Below are 20456 nucleotides of genomic sequence, written 5' to 3'. Positions count from 1 at the left end.
GTGCGGGTGACATTGGGCACGGCCATGGTGGTGGCGGCGCTGGGCCGAGCGGCGGGCCGGCTGCAGCGGCACGGCCGGTTCCCTTCCCTTGGCGGGCGGGCCGGGGCCGGCGGGGCCCGGAGTGAGGCGCGGCCGTGCTGTGTTGCAGCGCGGGCGGCGGGGTGCACATCCCGCCGCGGTACCGGCAGTTCCCGGAGCTGACGCGGGCGCAGGTGATCCGAGGCGAGCTGCTCAGCGGCTTCATGTGGTTCTGGATCCTCTGGCAGTTCTGGCACAACTCGGACATGGTGCTGGTGAGGCCGGCGCGGCGGCCGAGGGCGGGGGGTGCGGGCCGGGCCCCGGCCGCGCTCTGACGGGCCTCTCTCCCAGGGACACTTCCCGTATCCCGACGCTTCGGCCTGGACGGACGAGGAGCTCGGCATCCCTCCGGACGATGAGGAATAGCAGCACACCGGTACGGCTCCCGTCGCCTCTCCCCGCTCGGCCCTGCGGGGCTGGTACCGCAGCCTCTGCGGCACAGGAGGCAGTGTCTGCACTGCTCAGTGCCTTCACACACGGCTGCCTGAGACCAGGTAGCCCAGTTTTAGCAATATAAGCCTGCACTGTAACAACCGACTTTGTTAGGAGTTGCAGCTTACTTGGTAATGGCTCTAGATTATTTTATTCATGCTGTTGTGTAGACCCAGCATCATCTAACTTCAAAGACATGCTCTGTTTCTAGACGTCTGTCCAGATGTCCCCTTAAACGTTTGAGGCTTGTATTTGTTTCCAGTTCTTTAATTACTGAGTCTTTTTTAAGCTCTTGGGTCACACATTACAGCTCTAAACCAAAGGTTCAGCTACTGCTGAAGGCAGCAGTGAGGAGGTCCTTCTGCTCTGCGTGGTGGGAAAACTATGAGCAAAGAGGTTCTCAGGCTTTTCTTCTGTTATTTTCAGGTTCCTGGAACTAACTGAGGCTCCCGAAACCAAACCTTGGTCTCCTGGGTCCTTTTGTGAATAAATCTGTAAACAAAGTCTAAGGTGAACTGTATTTTTTTTTTCCTATTTTAAATAGAATTCTTGAAAAATTACCATGACAACTTTAAAGTTGTAGTACTTGAGTACACATGAGCTTTTGTAATGCCTGCTTGATAGAGAATGTGCTTGCCCCAAGAAATAGGGTACATGAGTGCAGGGCAGTTAACAGTCTTGTCAATAAGGCTCTGCCAAATAACCAATGAAGAGGTGAGGGGAAATTGCCATAGAAGCAGGATAATTTACCCAGAAGAGAACCCAGACCAGTTGGTGCCAGGCTTTTCCCAGGATGAAGAAAAACACCCCTTGGGTATATAAAAGTTCAGAACAGTAAAGGTAAAAACGCCTTAGGGCTCAGCACAGCAGTCATGGAGGCAGTGATCTGGCTTAAGAAGATGAAGGGAGGGGGGTTACACTGCAGGAGTCCTTGATTTTATTTTTTTCTTCTCCCCTTTCAGAGTTATATCCTAAAGTAACCTTTCCACTCCCCTTCACCACCTGAGTTGCACCCCTCCAACTTCGTGGAGAGGAGTCATGCATGACACAATAAACAATCTCCTTCAGACTTTTCCATGCAGTCAATCTTTATTATAGCAGTATTCTCATATTCACATCAAGTACATAGAACTTTTTGCCTTTCATATAATACAGAGTTCTTTAAATAACTTTACACTGAAATAGTTTTCTTCAATCTGAATTCAGCTATCAAATTTTAATATGTTTTAAGTCTCCATGCTCTCTAACCAAACTGGACAATATTTCCCATTGTACAAATTTACATGAGAAAAACTCCAAAGTACAAATGAAGGGACAACAAAAGTAAAGGGAGAAGGAACAAACAAGAAAAATAAGTTGTATTGGCAATTACAGGGGAAACTTCAGAAGGAACAAAGGGGAGTTGCCATGACCTACCTAACAGGAAACCAAAAATAAACATTTTGTTATGAATTAAAAAATAAATACAAGTTTCGAAACAATTACTCCATTGTAGATTTTGAAAAGCAGCTATGGAAATCTATTAACACAATGGGTTGGTTTTTTTTTTTAAGTAACCAGACTGGACCTTCTACTTTGCAGTCATAAGCCCCTTGCAAACCTCTGGTGGTCAATAAAAAAAAAAAAAAAAAGGAATACAGCTGATAGGAATGTGTTAGCACAGAGTTTAAAGTGGTGGGACATACATTTCATTGCACTAAGGAACAAACAAACAAAAGAAATCAAATCTGTATATAAATTTCCCTTTCCTCTCCTCACTATGTACTTTGCCTCTCATAAACAAGCCTCTGTATTATGAGGTAATGCCATTATCTTGACTATATATAAAAATAATAAAGTTTAAAGGATATAGATCTGGGTATCTATAAACTTTAAATAAGCCAGTCCTCTCTTACTCCCCCAGAGGGTCCAGCCAGTGAGTACTACCCCTTCTGTCACTGCTCAATGCATGGCGCTCTCCTGGGAATCCCAGGAGACCTGTGCCCCTTTCCTGACCTAGGAAAAGCAGCCTGTGCTCAAGTAAGAAAGAGAAAGTGCAAGTAATGCACAACAGGTTACACACACCTACACCTGCTCCTGCAAAACAAGGCAGAGTCACAGAAGGCAACAGTGGCCAGCCTGCATGTGTGTGTGGGGGCAAGGAAAGGGGATCCCATCAGGCAGCTGATGGCTGATTCCTTTTTCCATTGCTCGAGAGCCTTCACTGCACCCACAGGGAGGGCGGGAGGAGGGTTCCACCTGGAGAATGGAGGGCCAGGAGGAACGCTGCATTTGGAGTCAGGATGACACAGAGCCGATGGGCTGGCTCCTGCATCCCAGGTAGTGACAGATCCTGCTCTAGAGGCACAGGGCAGTACTGGAGCCCAAGAAGATTTCAAGAGAGGAAGAGAAGTAGGGGGCAGGACTTTCCCCAATCCCATCAATGAGATCAGAACAGCAATGTTAATTTGGGTTGCCAACACATGCAAGTTGGCCACTGTCAGGTTTCTGTCCGTTGAGAACTGTGGAGAGGGAGAGGAAGGGGAGGCAGGTAGGACACAAGGCTCATGAAAGAATGATGTGCTTTTTTTTTTTTGGTTGACTTTTTTTTTTTTTCCTAAAGGTTCACAGCTTTGAATAAAAAAGCACATTTATTGCACTTACACTTTATTTTAGACAGAGTTAATTTAAATTATGCCCTCACAACCCCCCACCATCCCCAAATAACCCAACACCCAAGTTTGGTCCATTTTCCCCCCTAGATCCAACATCCATGCCCAGATGATGGGCTTCATTTCTTCTCCTAATATTCCACTGAACTCTCAAACACACAGATGGATTTTCTCTTCAACAAGGGTGAATAGACAAATGCAACACAGAATGACACTTATCAAAACAAAACCTGACCATCTTCCAAACCCAAATAAACAAAAAAAGAAAACAAACTTATTTTTGTGGTTTACTTGCTCAAAAGTAAATATCACACTAGGCTTATTCTAAAGTACAACTGCTGCAAATATGACGAACTAGACAAAATGACTGGACAGGCCACTGTTGGCTCTGGAGGAGGCTGGGTGAGCTAAACACACTGCTGCTGGATGCTGTGAAGCAAATACTAGGTAGTTTAGAAGTTCCAAAAGCAAAACCCAAAAAATCCACAACTCCCCCCTGCCCCCAAAACCTAAAACCACACAAAAATAACCATCACATGTACTTTTAGTGCAGAATTTGGGGTAGGTAGAAGGATTCCAGATAGCTCCTGGAACATAAGTAAAACATTTTTACACTTTGTTTTCTAGAAGGAACAAACCCAAATTAAAACTGGTTTGATAGCTCATAAGAACTGTGCATTTAGACAACTTTGTAAGTTACAATTATGCCAAAAGTCCTACCCCAAGGAAGAAAAGGAAAAGATCTGAGAAAGCATTAATAGCCAAACCCATTATTTTGTCCTTCATGGACAAGTAGGTTAAATATGACACTGATACGTAGGTACTGCCAGAAGTCTACGTAACCAGTTTGAAAGCTGAACAAATCAAATTCACACCTACTGGCTGTCCCTCAGCTGACAAGACACCTACATTTCCCACAGTTCATGTGCAATAACAGGATGTGAGCACTGGACAGCAACTGCAAGAGGCCCAGGGGAAGCAGTGAGGAAACCTGCTGACATTCTAGAAACAAAACTTACTGCATTTTCTGGGACAAGGAACTAATTGTATGGTCTGATACATGTGAACCTTGATTAGATGAATGCTAACCACCAGTTTCTCCTCATCTAGCTCTCATTCTCCATCTACCATCTTATTCCAAGGTGATAGAAGAGTGTAGCTTCGGGCCTCTCTGGAGCTTTCTTTAACAAGATCTGTGTGTCTTTGGAAGGGAAGGAGGGCTTACTTGTTTTTAAGTTAAATGAGCCTCACTACCTGTTGATAGTGCAGATTTCCAGCAGCAGGATTACTGTAACTAAATTCGGTATCCTTCAATTCTTAGCTTTGAAATGCTAACAGGTGTTTTGGGGAATGCTCTCTGCCCTCCTTGCTCCTTTACAGGAGCTGACCAACTCCAAACTACCTACCTACAGGGATAGCTATATACAAAACTACTGCAGCAGATGTAAACCAAAGACACTGCTCTAGTTACAAAGCACCCAGCTTACATTCTGTTGTACTTCTTAAGGTTGCAAAGGCACATGATCATTTGGCAAACTACAAAAACTGTTTTGGGGGATCCCTATGTAAACCATCGAACAGAGGGTCTTGGTAGCTCTCTTTTCTAAAAAGAGAGAAGTTAAGTTTGCATCTGAATTCACTCTTGGTGTAGCCTGTATTCTGCAGCTTTTAAAGCTTCCTCCTTCCACAGGTTCATAGTTACTACTGTCATGGTGCTGACTTAGTAGCTTCTGTGTTAGCATCCTTGAAACTCAAATGCAAACTTTTTCATTTTAACAATCTGGCTCTGCTCTTCTGATAATTTATAAGGTAAGAACCACAGTGTCATAGAATATGCTGAGTTGGAAGGGACCCACAAGGATCATCAAAGTCCAACTCCTGGCCCTGCACAGGTACCCCAAGAATCACCACATGTGCCTGAGAGCATTGTCCAAATGCTTCTTGAACTCTGTCAGGCTTGGTGCTGTGACCACTGCCCTGTTCCAGTGTCTGACCACCTCCTGGATGAAGAACCTTTTCCTGATATTCAACCTAAACATCCCCTCACGCAACTTTAGGCCATTCCCTTAGGTCCTGTCATTGGTCACCACAGAAAAGAGATCAGTGCCTGCCCCTCCTCCTCCCCTCATGAGGAAGCTGTAACTGCAGTGAGTTTCCCCTCGGTCTCCTGCAGGCTAAGCACACCACGAGACCTCAGTTGCTCCTCATATGGCTTCCCCTCCACCATCCTCATGGCCCTCCTCTGGACACTCTCTAACAGTTCATTAGTAATAGTCTAATAGGAATAGTCTTTCTTACACTGTGGCATCCCAGCACTCGAGGCGAGGCCGAGGTCCCAGCCCAGAGCAGGACAATCTCCTCCCTTGCCCACCTGGCCATGCTGTGCCTGTGCCCCCAGGACAGGTTGGCCCTCCTGGCTGCCAGGGCACTGCTGGCTTGTGTTCAACTTGCCATCAACCAGGACTCCCAGGTCCCTTTGTGCTCCAACCTCTCATCCCCCAGTCTATACACACAGCCAGGGTTATCCACCTCAGGTGCAGAATCCAGTACTTGCCCCGGCTAAACATCATATGGTGGGTATGAAGTTGGTATGAAGTAATGAAGCAGTGAAGACAAGTCTTTCAAATGCATGCCAAAACAAACATCAAGTGCAAATGCACAGTAACAAGGCTGCAGTAAACAAAGTTTGTTTCATAAACTTCTACGTAAAATGCATCACAGAAACCAGAACACTCAGCACCTTCAGAATGATGCCCAAGAGGCCACTCATGCAGCTGCCTTTTAACTTGACTGTACTTAGAAGCTTTGCCTGTCCCACTGTGCTACTGGTGATACACTTTATCAACAGAGGACGTGTCTACAGTACTATGAAGAATTTGTGCTACAAATGCTGCACTCACAGTCAAGAAGGGAATGAATTCTAGAGGCTGCAGAAGCGTGAAATGTCTACATGCTTCTTCCCTAAATTTAGTCCCTGCAGATATCAAAGCTTCAATCCGTACTTGTTTGTGAGGTATCTGGGGATCTGGCTTCCCTCAGCCTTCTGTAGAATGCTGGATACATTTACACACGCAGGCAAACACAGAAGAAAAACTATTTATGTGTGATCTCTGGGGTACTTTTCCCCCAGTCTGGGCATTTATGGAAAGACATGGTATTTATCAACAATCACAATTTCATTCATTTTATGTTACAAAGGCCAAATTCTGCCTCCAAGGAGCACATACTAACCCAAGTGATGCTAAGACACCATAGTAAAATGACAGTATTTGTTCTCAAACATTCTGCATCATTATCAGCTGCTAGAGCATTCAAGTACAAGAAAAGATGATTTTGGGTAAGCATAAAAAGCAGAAGTGGATTCATCTAATGACCTGCATGAGTTCAGGAAAAAAAAAAAAGAAATGACTGGGCTAATTGTATCTGGGGCTATGTAGGCTTAATTGACACAGCAATTACTTTCAAAGTAACCTGGCTTCTATATCCCTGCCATTTGGTTTGAGCTCCACCACAATGCTGCAGTTCTGGCAAATATGCCAGGGGAAACAATCACATACTCAGCAGGAAGGTTTAGCAGGTAACAGACCTCTGTCACCTGTATGGAAAAGGAAAGGCGGAGGGGAAGGTCTGTGCCTGGTTGAAAAAGATATGAATAGCTGGGACTGGATACTGGTATTTTTGCAAATGATTAGGAATACAAGATACTATAGAGCTAAAAGAAGCAGAATGACTCTCTGGGTGTTTGTCCCAACATGTGCACATGAAGGGTGTACTCACATTTCCATACTATGGCATGTGCCCGTGGCTGGGACACCACGAAGGAGCTTAAGGAGTTTAGGGTAACATGCATGAATGTATTGGTCATTTCAGCTTACTTCCTTCATCCCACTGTTACAGAGAGCACTCCTTTCTCATCTATTCTTGAGTCCCCATTCACTAAATAGCTACAGGGCATCTTTAAGACTGGCTCTGATGGCATGCAAGACATCCAGAAAAACTCCTGAAGTAAAAGATAAAACCAAAAATAATCCCAATTATTTACAAACTACATTTCTTTCAAAGTTTTGCATGAGCATTACCTGGGAACTCTTACAGACAAACACACATTACTACAGCTATCTGGAGGGAAACAAACAAGAAAACCAGTAGAAATGCATCCTGAAAGGACTTCTCTAAACAGCAGCCAAACAACTTGCACATTCCTCAGGGAAAAAAACAACCAAAACCAGAAACAAAAAAAGAAAAACAAAACTACAAACAAACCCCAGTAAAAAAAAAAACCAAGAGATCATGTGTTACTTATAAAGTGCTTTGCATGGACAAGGATAGCAATTTTCCTTGTGCTTTTCCTATGGGCTCAAGAAGCATATTGTAGACTAATGGGTAATGAATCTTCACCAAAGTAAGTTCTTTTTAAGCAAAGATAGAATGAAGTTCCTAACAGAGAATTTTCTGCCAGCATGACTTTATGGAAGGAAACGAGAGATTTTAACAAGCTCTGTGAAACAAATGAGTGTTGAACCACCTGTCCATACTTGCTCTGTTAACAGCTTCTTTTGAGAGAACCTTGACCTCAGTATCCCTGACATGTACAAATAGGGCCACAGCCCATAAAGGGGCTGGAGCCAGTCACAGGGTGAAAGGAGAAGCAGGGACTCCTTTCCCCCTGGGAGCCTGTATCTGGTAAGTGCTCTCACCTGCCTGCTGCCACCGTGGCCCCAGGCTCCCTCCACCTCTCAGGTACTGGCCTCAGATGATCACCAGGGAGCACTCCATCTGCTACCACTGCTCTGCACAGCTTCTCCACACTGGAAAGTGGCTATTGCTACTTTTAAAATTTCTGCTAACCTCATTAAGGTAAAAACCTTACAGCATCTGAAGACCCACAGCAGACAAGAAAAAAATTTGTGCTTTTTTTTCCTTCGTTTTTAAAATGTGTCCCATACACAAAATCAATTCTGTTCATGTTTCAACATGAATCACTTCATTCTTGTAGTGACTATTAAGTCATTTACTATTGCTATCTTGCTAATATTTGTGGAATTAATATGAATACACAGTATTTCAGTTTTAATTCCCACTTCAGATCAGTCCGGTCCCTATAGCCCCAGTAAATATTTACTGACAAACGTAACAGACTACCAGCAACACAGCAAAATTGCAGGTTATTAAAAACACCTTCTACTTCCAATGTGCTTCTCTCCCTTCATCTGGGAGCAACCTTCTGCAGGCAGGAACAGTCCCCTTTCCCTAGGGAGGGAAGGACAGCACCCTCACTCGGTATATCCACGTTTAGCATGGACACCACATTCACACACATTTAACTCCTTCATTTATTTGTCATGATTTTGTTAAAAACTCCCCACCTCCTCCCAGCAAGAACCTCTCTGCTAGAGAGGGGTCAGTTCTCCTGCCTCCTCTGGAGTGGCACAGGGCTGATATGAATCAAATTCTGGAAACTTCTGTCTGAGCTTGAGTTTCTTTCCAATGTGGTCTGCCTTGCCTTTGTACAAACAATTTACAGGTAATACCACATACCAGAGAACTCTGCAAGCAGATCACATCGCGACATATACTGCTAGAGGTAAATGAATTGCAGAATTCTATGAGTTGTTGTTTTCCCTGACTGGGTAACTTTTCAAAAAGCTACTAACCATTTGAAAACCAGGACTGGAGGACAGGAAAACAAAGCACTCTAATGGAGACACCGCCACCTTTGTCCTAGTTTGCAAAGTGTACAGAAGGGAAAGACAAGCAGAAGGGAAGAGATGACAGGGAGGAAAGCAATGAGAGGAGGAGTAGTCAGCGTGGATCCAGCAAGTACCGTTTTGTTTTGATCTAACAACTTGCCATTAGGACAAGATGCTCCACATTTACACACACACTTATCAGAGGACGTTTAGTTAACAGGATAAAAATCCTTTAAAAAAAGCTCTTGAAAGTACCAAAACATAATTTTTGGAATGTCTAATTCTAGGGGGGGATTGTATTTGAATTCAATTCAACCTGAGAACTTTTTTCCTCATTTATGAAAACATTACATATTGGTAAGGTACCTGGCATTAACCTGCACCCTCGTTTAAAATAAAACTTTTAAAGTAGGTACATACACCATTCACAGTCTGTATCAGGATTTCTACAGACTTTAGATGCTGCAGTAGCATCTTTGATAAATACATTGTATCACATGATACAAAAAAAATAAAAGAGGACAATCTTGCTACATTTTTTTTAAACTTCAGTTTGTTGCTGGACCAACAAAAGAAGGATCAACCTAATCCTTCAAAAAGATGTTGTGTATGCACACACCAAGAAAATACTGGAAAAGGAAAAAGGTTAAAGATGGTGGTTGTTGTTTGTTCTTTTTAAGATGTGGTAAAGTAAATCTGAAAAAAAGGTGTGGCAGCATCCCCTTTTCCTTCAGATGAACCTCTCTGCCTTCAGAATAACATCTCCAGCTCCCACTGCCCCACACTTTTAATTTTAAAGGAATAAACCCCAGCAATACAGACAGATTGAGGTGTTTGACACTGTAATACAGCGAAAAGGGGATACTGCGTTGTCTGTAAATCAGTAAGTACACCAGGAAAAAAAAAGGATCAGAATGGAAAATGATTCTTTGAAATTAGCACTCATCAGACGTTCAGCCTCTGATGGTTACGCTGTTAGAGGGAGAAAGGCGGCCGGCAGCCCATCCAAAGCAAGTCTCCTAAGGTCAGCAGCAGCAGCAGCTCCGTCCCCTCGCGCCCGAGCACCACAGGCACACCATGAGCCCTCTCCTCTCTGCTGGGAGTGATGCCAACGGCACAGGCAGCCACTGCAGATCTCCGAATGCACGTGGTGGTTTGTGTTGAAGGAGAAACACTGGCAGCAGAGGACTCTGGTTCCCAAAAAGGTACTTTTTCCCATTGTGTTGGACTGGTGGTTCCATTCTGCTCCACTTTTAAGCTTATGGATATCTTTTCTAAATTACTTTAGGTTTTGCGGAGCAGAATGGAGCTCTGATGTTAAGAAACTGTAGGAACACAAGACTTAAATAACAGAGTGGGTGCTGCCATGGTGCTGTGGCTACTTGAACGCTGCAAATTCTCCTGTAGAGGGAGGACAAGAGCTTGGTTTAAAAAGGTGATTTCAGTTACGAAAGTAGTTGAACATCAGGTTGAATATAAAAGATGTTAAAAAATGCAAACTGTTAAAATTAAAGCACAAGAGAACACATGGTGAAAGAACATTCAATATAGACCTAGCATATTTAACCAACAAAGGATTTCTTGAAAGCAAGCTGTACCCATTCTTCCCAAGAAGGTGAAAGTTCAAGCAAAGTCTAATTCATCATGCATTTGAAAATTAAATATGTCAGCTTAATTCTACTTTAAAATTCCTTATTGCACATATGTCCTCCTGAGAAGCACCAGTTTCAATAAATGCATCCAACTGCAAACCAGTTCTGCTCTGTAGTAAAACTAATTTAATAACAAAGAACTTTATGAGACATCCATTACCCTTTAAAGACTATATACAGTAAAGTGCCTGAATGGAAAACCAGTGTTATAGAGTGCTAGGATTTGGTTTAGAGACCAACATAGCAACCCACTGACAGAAATATAAGAATGGAGAGATTGTCTACTCAATCCCAGACTGGAAATTTGGTCTCACTAAGAGGAAGCATAACAAATAAAGCAACTCCATGCTTCCTTCAGAATTACTGAATAAAGAATAATTATATGCAGTGCTTTCACATGTGATGATGTCCTGAAATCCTACATAATTTATTTAGTGTCACTGTGCTGCGAGACAGACTCGTAGTCCCACTTCTGAGGAGATGCAACTATGGCACAGCGTAAAATTGCTGTCTGAAGTCTTTCAGGAGTTTGACAAACGACTGAATAGAAGCGGAATCTAAGATATTAATTCTCTTAATCATATACTCTTGCAAAAAGAAAAAAATTCCCTGCCACCCACAAAGAAATTGTATTCTACAGGATTTTTAGTGAGAGGTGTCTAAGTAAGCATAATCAAAAGGACTCAGAAGAGAGAAGAAACATACTTATAACTTCCCCATGTTGGATTTCATATGCATTTTGGGTTAGTTTATGCCACTTTCTTGACAGCACTTCTCAGAGCTTCCCTAATACTGAAGGAGTGATAAGCAGGCACAAGAGAGCCTTTGTTCTGTTCAACAGAAGGGTTTTGAATGCCATTACATTCAAACAACTGCTCCCTATCTGGTGTCCTTCCATCTTTTCAAGAGTGATTGTATTGTTTGCTTTGTTTTTTCTCAAGATTCTTATTCTGAATACTGGAAACAAAACAGAAACATCCCTGCAAACAAAATGACAGGCTTAAAGTGTTAATTCTGTGGAATGTCTTGCTCTCCAAAGAGTAGAACCAAGAAGAGTAGTCAGCTGTCTGCACTAGGAGAAGGAAGAAAAGGCATCTAAAAGGCCTGTGAGGAACAGCTGACCCAGTTCTAAGGCAGCTTGAAGAAAGCAGGAAAAGGGCTCGGTGCCTTATAAGAAATGAGAAGGGAGTACACCTGAAGTGCAAAGTAAGAGTGGCACAGGGAGTTGTGACAGGCCTCAGGCTCTGTGTGTCTTTACAGACTGTGGTGGCAGGCTTAAGTTACAACAATAGAATAAAAGCTTCATGATGGATCTAATTGCCTAATTTACTAGTTCTACCACCAGATGAAACTCTTGCTCTAAATACTCTAAATATTGGATAATTTTTCTTGCCTTTTTTTTTGCTACATTTCACTGACTTCCCAACTCTCTTCACAGTATCTTCTAGAAACACCTCAAGTTTTGTACATATTTTCTTTGAAGAGAAGGACAAAAAGTGACCAAATATTGCCTGTGAGGTCAATTACTAAGTGACATTTATGCTTAGCTACACTTACAAAACATGCTCTATTTAATTTATTTTTCAGTCTGCCTTTCTAAACTGGTGATTAAAGATAAATTTATAAAAAAGAGATTGCTCCCTCATTACTCACCTTGTCTTTCTGCCTACTTCTGGTAATAATTCAGATTTTAAGAGTCATATAGGGACTTTCAAGGAAAAAAAAAAAAGAACCTTTAGTTGGGAAAGAACAATAGAAAAACAGGACCAGAAGTAAAGACTTCTTTGAGACAGAATGATAGCTTTAAAAAGGTAATTTTCAGACTTTCCTGCCATTTAAACAAAACCTTAGCAACCATATTTTGTTTGACAAGCTAATGCTAAATCTCCCCTTTCAAAATTCCAGTGTTAATCTGATTTCAAATCAATAGGAGACCAAAATAGGTAACATGGTCATCTAATAAGGGGATTATGTTGGCTGAACATGTGTAAAATGAAATTGCCAGTAACAGCTTTCCCTAGGTGAGGTATGTACATGGCTATACCTATCCCCACCAAGCTATGAAGCCACATGCCTAGCAACTTCCTATCAGAAAGATCCCCAGATATTTATATTCATTGTGAGCCAGACATCTGAGGTGTATTTTATCAAGCACAACTGCAGATATTTGCTTTGACTGGTAGCAAAGCAATTTCTTTCCAAAGGATGGATAGCATCTGACAATATACTTCTTACAAACCCCTTTCAAATCAACTACTACAGTCTTTTCATGCTTGTCTCATGCAGAGTAAGTGGAAACTATTTTAAATGCACACTTTCAAAAAATCTGTACTAAAAAGATGGTCAAGGTCTTTCATGTTGCCTCCAAACAATGTATTACAAGAGTTCACTCATGTTCTGAGTGAACCTGCTGCCCCCAGTTCCTGGAAGGATTTAAGATGCAGCTACCATTCTGTACTCCCACAAATTTGTAAGCTACCTGAATTCATGGGGTTACTAAGGTGTACACACGTCATCTTAACTGTACTCCTTATCCTGGGGTAGATGCCATATTTCTCAGAAGAATCATAAGGAGAACAATGGTTCCTTTCCAGGCTGTGCCAGCCTTACCTACTGAACTAGAAATTGACTGATTTATCATAGGCAAACACCAGATTCCAACACCATGTCTGGTTTATATTCACAGACACATTAAAAAAAAAAAAAAGGAGGTAGTTTTCTGTTGGATCTTGTGCTGATCTTTTGTATGGATACTACCCACTGGGTAAGTAAAAATTTGGAACATGTTGAAGGTACCAAGACAGATTTTGTTTCTGTATTGATATGTAAGGAAGTAAAATAAAAAGGAATCTCACCTAGTATAAATTACTTCTCCAGAAAAACCTAGGATCCTACAGGCATGTTTTCTGAACCAACAGATATATGTTTCTAAACAATATAGCTGAGTTACACCTTTGAGAACTCTGACCCAAATCCACAAGTGTAGTTAGGCACCTTCATCCCACAGATACTCCCAAATCTCATTGAAGCACCAATTAGCACTTAGAGAAATGAGACCTCTAAATACCTCTCTGTCAGATAAAGTTAATGATCCACAAAACAGCCTCCTTTTAGGCTTCATAAAATGTTTAGTGAGAAGCTAAAATCACATTATGGCCATGGAACCCAAAATGCTCAGTAAGAACAGGTGACACAGGAAGAATGCACTGACCATACAGCAGGAAATGGGGCCGAATGTGTCTAAGGAGGGCAGCATTTCCCTCCCATAACTGCAGCTCTGATAGCACAGATGAACAGTCTTAACAACAAGAAGGATAACACTACTCCAAGGAATAAGTGGTTTGAACTGATCTGGCAGACCTGAACAAGAATAAGCCTGGGCAGGGCAATGGGGATGGTTCTGCACTCTCTGCAACTCCCTGTGTGGGATGCCCCATTTCTAGATTCTGCAGGAGACCCAGGAGCATCCTCTTGCTCTGTCCTGAATACACCCCACAGCTTTGGAAACATTGCTCATCACTGCTAAAACAGATAAATTAAATAAAGAATGAAAGAGGAAAACAACACTTCAGTCGTATATTCACTTTAAGATAAGCCTGCCAAAATGAGGTGAAGCTACCAGGAAGATGGGAAACAGATTTTCTAAAACAGTAACAATTTTGTCCTCTGTAACTATTTCCATAGAGAGAGATTTCAACAGCTAAATTTTCTTGACAAAGAAAAGGAGAAAAGTTAGTTCTCAAACTATTCCAACAGCAGAAGCCAAAAAGACCATTATAATCCATCCAGAAAATATAAAAATTGCCTATATCTCTTCAAGCTCCCTAAATCTGCTTCCCATTTTAAAAGGCTCAGTTGCCAGACAGCAGTAAACCAAAACATTTTGGAATTCCTGATCTATTTCAAAAATGTATTGCTAGCCACAGGCAACCTTCTCCATGAGTATACAGATCAGAAGCCACTAGGAACACCCCTGGCCCTTGAAGTCATAACAAGAGCAGTGGCAGCATGTTTCCAATGCAAAGTAATCTGTGAAAATTAACAGTTCAGCAGTTTAAACCATGTAAAACCACATAACTCATCTCAAAACATACAAGAACACTGTCTGTACATATTTTTTTCATATCTGACATTAAAGATTGATATAACCTAAACCCACTACTCTGATGCACTTGTTCTAGAGCAACACTCTAGAGAAAACCACAGTCTCTAAAGTGAGAAGGATTTTGGTAAGGTGTCTAACTTTCTCAGTTAGATATCTATTCCAACTGATTCATTTCTGCCTAGTCAAACTAGCAGCTTTTCCATGAAAGTGAAAAAATCAATTTGTCACTGAAGTGAAGCATGTTCAGTGTATTCTTAACAATATTAAAGTAATTAACACTTTTCATCTTAACAAAATTTGTAGTACAACACTGATTTGCATGAACAAAACTGCTTTTTCAAATCTTCTTTTCCTATTATGGGTGTTAGCAGCATTTGTCCTCTTAAAGCACTTGGTCATGGTTGAGATTTAAAATGTTTTTATAAATGCTGAAATCCATACTAATTGAAGGATACAGGCACCATTACCAGTAATTGCCTTGCAGCTTGGCAAAAGCACATTCAGAATTTCTTCTGTGTTGCATTGTAACAGACCACTTGGAGATGGTGTAAACTATATCAGGTCAGAATATTTAGAGAAAAATGTAACAAAAAAACCCATTCGCCATTCTTCTGTAGGAGAAATTTTCCCTAAACAGTACTAATTTAAACTTCCACTTTCAAGATAAGAGTCACATGTTATTCAGGGCTTTCTTTGGATTCTGTGCTATATCTGCTCACTTCTGCTGACCACAATAAAGTTTTGACTGTGCTCAACCTTGAAGCTAAGTTTATCTTTCCAAGTGTTTCCCATATGAACAGCCTAACTAAATGAAGAATCTAAAGCTTCTTGCTCAAATATAATGACCTTAAATGAAGTAAAAAAACCCACAAAACCCCCAAAACAACAGACAACCACAGCTTGAGTAGATTCAAATCAAATGTACTCCTGAGTAACTAATTCCAATCAATAAACTAGGCAAAAATGACACCCAATGACCTTAAGAAGATGTTTGCTTGTTTTGAAGTTGCTTTTCCCACGTCTCTTATGTGACATTACACTTGTTGTGCCAGCTGTTCCCAGGGCACTAGTTAGCAACACAGACTCTGTGCTGGGAACGGAACACTCAATGCCAGTGTTAGGAAGTGAGTGTTTGTTCCCTCAGTAAACCTTACGATCGGAGCTGGTAGGAACTGAGAACAAACACCTTGCACTCACAGGACACACCAGCACACAGACACACAGACACATGCTTTCACATTTTGGCTCAGTGCACTGGAAACCCACCGTATCCCCCTGCTTGGATGGGTGTTTTTGGAGAAGCACAAGCATATAGACTAAAATCCTCTGTCTGGAAGCCAGCCCGGTTCAATGAGGGCTCAGATGCACTGCGGTGAATTTTTGGCAATGACCGGGCCAGAAGCTCAATGGAGGCAAGAATCTAAAACATAGAAAATACATGGTCAAACCTCCTGTTCCAAAGCTGTGACTCTCAAAACTAAAGGCTCAATATCAATTAACTACAGAAAAATATTTAAACACATATTAAAAGAAGGATTTTTAAAATATAGTTTACTGCACTGCACTCTTAATTTTTATATCCTAAGGAAGCTGAAAAATGACAGCTGGGGAATTTTCCCCTTTTTAAAGGCACACTGATTGCCTCTATGCACAGTGAAAACACTTGCTTTTTATTGGACTCTTTGTCTATGCCCTAGTACCTGTACTTGCCATTGCTGCAAACAAACCCAGCTCTGTCAGCGTTTTCCTTAATAACATTTACCAAAAAGTCAGCAGGGGGAGCTCCTTATCCTTTGAAAATGATTTGGTTACATTCAAAACAGGAAAAAAAAAAAATTACATTTTTGCCTTCCTCCCCCTCAAGCTTTTTGAACCCAAACCTTCCTCAGCAGGCACGATAAAAATCAAGCTCTGTGGCAAAACTGTCTGTTTCCCATCATGAAGCTTGGGGGAGAGCAAGGAGGGCAGTGTAAACATTTCTAAGTACATATACCTGTGGCAAAACTGTCTGTTTCCCATCATGAAGCTTGGGGGAGAGCAAGGAAGGCAGTGTACTAAGTACTAATTTGTGTGTCTAACTGTAACTATTACTTTCATTATCTCCCAGCTGAAACTTTCTCCAGTATGTAAATACTTTTCCAAATACACAGGTAATTTTAATACCTGCGTTTTGAAATTAAAATGAGCATTTCTAACTAAACAGAACTAACCAGGTGCTGAACCAGGTCTCTTATGAAACCCTGCCATAGCACTAATCAAAAAAAAATTGGAACTGACCAGTGAGTTTACAGCTTTTAATTGTAAAGTCTGTTGAGAGCTAAAGAGAAGCATTTCTCACCTGTGGAAAAAGGGGTCTCTCATCTCTTTTCTTCTTTAAGCATTCTGCCATTAGTCTCTTCATAGCTTTGGGACAGTTGCTCCGTACTTTGCTAAGGTCTGGAGATAGGTATCCTCGTCCCACCATGAAAATTATCTTTATTTAAGGGGAAAAAAGATGAAAGAGGAAGACGCTGAATTGATAAAATAAACAGTCACAAAAGGTGAACATTTTGCTAGACTATTTTGGTTGCAGCAACAAGATATCTGCTCCCAGGAAACATTATCTGGTATTAAAATTGACATATTTCATAGAGCAAAGCTTGCTAACCTATTCAGTATAGAGAAAAAATTAGATCTTTCCTCCTCCTCAGAGATTTCTGTGGAACTTGAACACTAGTAAATGGTTACCATTTATAGCAATAACCATCTAAGGAACAGTTCTTCGGTGTCAAAAACTGACAAAAACAAGAACAAGCAACTCTGTGGCAGGAACAGAATGTCTAAAAATAAATATTCTGCAAAAAGAAATATTCCGTTTTATACTACAAATCAACAACAACTTCACATTGAAAGGTATTTTAAGAAACACATGGACTTTGGATATTAAAACCCTTTACCTTCTGAGAATTGATTCCGTCACATACTTTTCCAACACATAAGCTTATTCTTGACATCTGACCACCTCCCCCACTCTCACAAAAAAAAAAAAAAAAAAGCACCTCAAAAGAAAAACTCTGTCTTCTCTGTAGAAGAGGAGACAGGCTTGGTATTTTTACAGTAATTCTTTCAACATAGGAGGCTTATATTTCCCCTAAGGATAAAAGTTTAGCATAAAACCAAGTAAACTGATAGGAAGCAGGAAAACAAAACATAAATATTGTTAATCATCTCTTGTATATATAAAAAACCACCAAACATCATCATGTCAAGCCAAGGTCATTTGCAACGTGTTTGAGTACAGCAGTAGCACTAACACTAAAAAGCACTTCCAAACCAGCTAATCAAAGATCCATTCATGCTGCAGCAATAATCACTGAGAATTTTCTGAGAACTCAGACAACCCAGCAGGTTAATCACACCTTCTCTCTAATGAAGTGTAACTATTTCATGTCTCGACACTGGGGGGGGAAACACAACAGAAAACCCTCACATCTCAAGCATGCTATACATGTTATTTATACTAACACAGTCCTAGTCTCTTTTTAACTCTGCTTCAGTCACATCTGTGTTGGCATCACAGAAGAACAGAAAACTCCCATATGGTTCCTTTAGAAATCCGCATGTGCCAAGCAGGATTTTGTAGTAGACACTTGTGTAATGCATCCCTTACCTCTGCTGCAATCAGACTTCCCATTATCTAGCAGTTGGTATTTTCTAAATAATGGCACAAGTTGCAATTATTCAAAATTCATTACTCTTTTTGTTTCAAATAGTTTCTTTACAAATAATATAGGGGTTAATCTTTCATTTTAGACTAGAGAAAAGAGAGTATCACTACAAGAACAGTCTAGAAAAATCTGTTGAAGTGAGAGAAACACTCTGAGGTATAACAATTACACTTTGTTCACTAAGAATCTTGGTTGTGTCATAGTAGCTGACGTAAATGCACCAGAGTGAGGAATATTTGCAACTTTTCATACAATAGACAAGAAGCGACAAAACTCAAAACATCAGATCACATACATTGGCTTCACCTGCATTTTAAAATTTGTTTCAGCATTTCATTGTAAGCACCCACATCACTGGGTTCATCTTTCAAATCTCAAAAGGTAAAAGCTAAACAAGGCCAAATACTGTTTTTAGAAGGCTGGATCCATCTGGCCAGGAATCCAGACATTAAAGGCAAAACCAAAATTATAAAAAAGAAAAAGAAAACTAAAAAGGAGTCACTCCAAATTTGATGAATTGGGATGAAGTGTTCTGGCAGATAGGGAAGCAGCCTTATAAAATGGCATTCACAGATGAGCGTTGCTATGGTTTCAATTCTCAAGTACTGACAGTGAAAAAACAAGGGATGAGGACACAGAAGCAACAAATACATCACTGCTCAGACAGAGAATAGTTTACACCGCAGATCTTGGTGCACAGACGCTATTTTCAGGTTAGACAGAAATAATGAATCAGGTATGCCTTCCCAAACGTGCCTATCTCGTGGAGATGTATTCTGGCGTGTGGGATCATTAAGACTTGTGGAATATTTGTTCACAATTAAGTAATCTTCTTATAGGATCCCCAGACTCCAGGAAGTTATATTGTCCAAGAAGCAGGACTTGAGAAATGATGATATCCTGCAATTCAGTTAGATGGTGCATGCTCTCTCAAAGTTGAAATGAATATAAAACAAATAAAAATATTAATGACTGCTCTTCTGTTTTGTCAGTCCTGTAGCTGCACTATTTGTTATTCACTGCAAGTGGAGGAGTGGGGAGAATGAGAAGAATAACTGAACACACATATGGGGGATCATTCTGCCTTTGCAGAACTATTCTAAACTAGATTACTATTAAGTAATATGCTCTCTCCATAATAAGTATCCTGGCAACCAGTCAGGAAGCTGAAAATCTATATTTAAAATAAAAAGAACACAAAAAATACCTCAAGACAATTAAGTAAATTGTGGCTATGTGGCTGAGGCAGTTCTAGAAAATGCAGAAATGTCATCTCACAGCATGAGAATCAGAAACATGAAACACACAGAACATCAGAAAGTTGACCACCCAAGTCTGAACCAATCTCTGCTTCAGACCACACTTGATTGAAGTCAGTGCTTCCCCTTACCTGGTCCCTGTTGTTGATGTTGGAGTATGGCAATTGTCCAGTCATCAATTCATAGAGAACAATCCCAAATGCATACACATCCGACTGAAAACTATATGGGTTTTTATCTTGCATCCGAATAACTTCTGGTGCCTGTATCACAAAAGGCAAGAATTAGCTTTTATTTCTCTCCACTGTGCTGCACCTCACCTACCAGGAACAAAACATGCACTCATCCAGGGTACAGGTGTAAGGTCCACTCTTGCCTTCAGATGTTAATGGGTCCTAATATAGAGTGGATGCTGACATGAATCTCAAAATGCATTGCTTCATTTCAGCTTGGTGATCCCTTTTATTCCTCTATGATACTGCAAAATTACCTTGGCCAGGCTGAGAACATATTTGGAAACTAAAATTCTAATGATACTGAAAATAATGCCAGCTAACAGAGCTTTAAGTTTTTCCAGGGAGAAAAAGAGAAAGTGGAGCTGCACAGGAGATTGCAGTATGAAGCAACTCTTCTTGAATCCTTAAAGCTTAAAAGCATCTTACTTTTTGCTGAGCTAGCTCCTCTACTCTTTGGCAGGATGTTTTGCAAGGCTTTTCTCACCTTCTCCTCAACTCTAGATTAATGATACATAATTAATTAATGATAATAATTCATTAATGACTCATTTTCCTTAACCACTACTTTCACTTCAGTATAAACCTCAAATAGAAGATGGAGACACTAAAGTTTTTCTGCTGACTACTGGAAAACACATGCTTAAAG

The 20456-nt window shown here is 40.9% G+C and overlaps 2 protein-coding genes across 3 annotated transcripts in view; one reads left to right on the top strand and one right to left on the bottom strand.

Moving 5' to 3' along the window:
- Positions 1-9: 9 nt before the first annotated feature.
- On the top strand, positions 10-1016 carry NDUFB2 (NADH:ubiquinone oxidoreductase subunit B2). Its single transcript, XM_039708346.1, has 4 exons — positions 10-77; positions 149-293; positions 370-454; positions 937-1016. The coding sequence occupies exons 1-3, from the start codon at positions 25-27 to the stop codon at positions 442-444; spliced, it is 273 nt and encodes a 90-aa protein (XP_039564280.1). The 5' UTR covers positions 10-24; the 3' UTR covers positions 445-454; positions 937-1016.
- Positions 1017-3684: 2668 nt separating this feature from the next.
- The window catches only part of BRAF (B-Raf proto-oncogene, serine/threonine kinase), a 65285-nt gene continuing 48513 nt past the window's right edge, over positions 3685-20456 (bottom strand). For both annotated transcript variants that reach the window (XM_039708345.1, XM_039708344.1), the window contains 4 exons: positions 19706-19837; positions 16947-17081; positions 15875-16028; positions 3685-10252 (listed from right to left, as the gene is read on the bottom strand). In XM_039708345.1, coding sequence (XP_039564279.1) covers positions 10230-10252; positions 15875-16028; positions 16947-17081; positions 19706-19837 — 444 coding nt within the window. In that variant the 3' untranslated portion in view covers positions 3685-10229. The remainder of the gene's footprint in view (positions 10253-15874; positions 16029-16946; positions 17082-19705; positions 19838-20456) is intronic.

This window comes from Passer montanus, unplaced genomic scaffold (assembly GCF_014805655.1).
Source record: "Passer montanus isolate IOZ18808 unplaced genomic scaffold, ASM1480565v1 scaffold20, whole genome shotgun sequence".
Lineage (NCBI taxonomy): Eukaryota > Metazoa > Chordata > Aves > Passeriformes > Passeridae > Passer > Passer montanus.
This window is presented reverse-complemented; position numbering and strand designations above follow the sequence as displayed.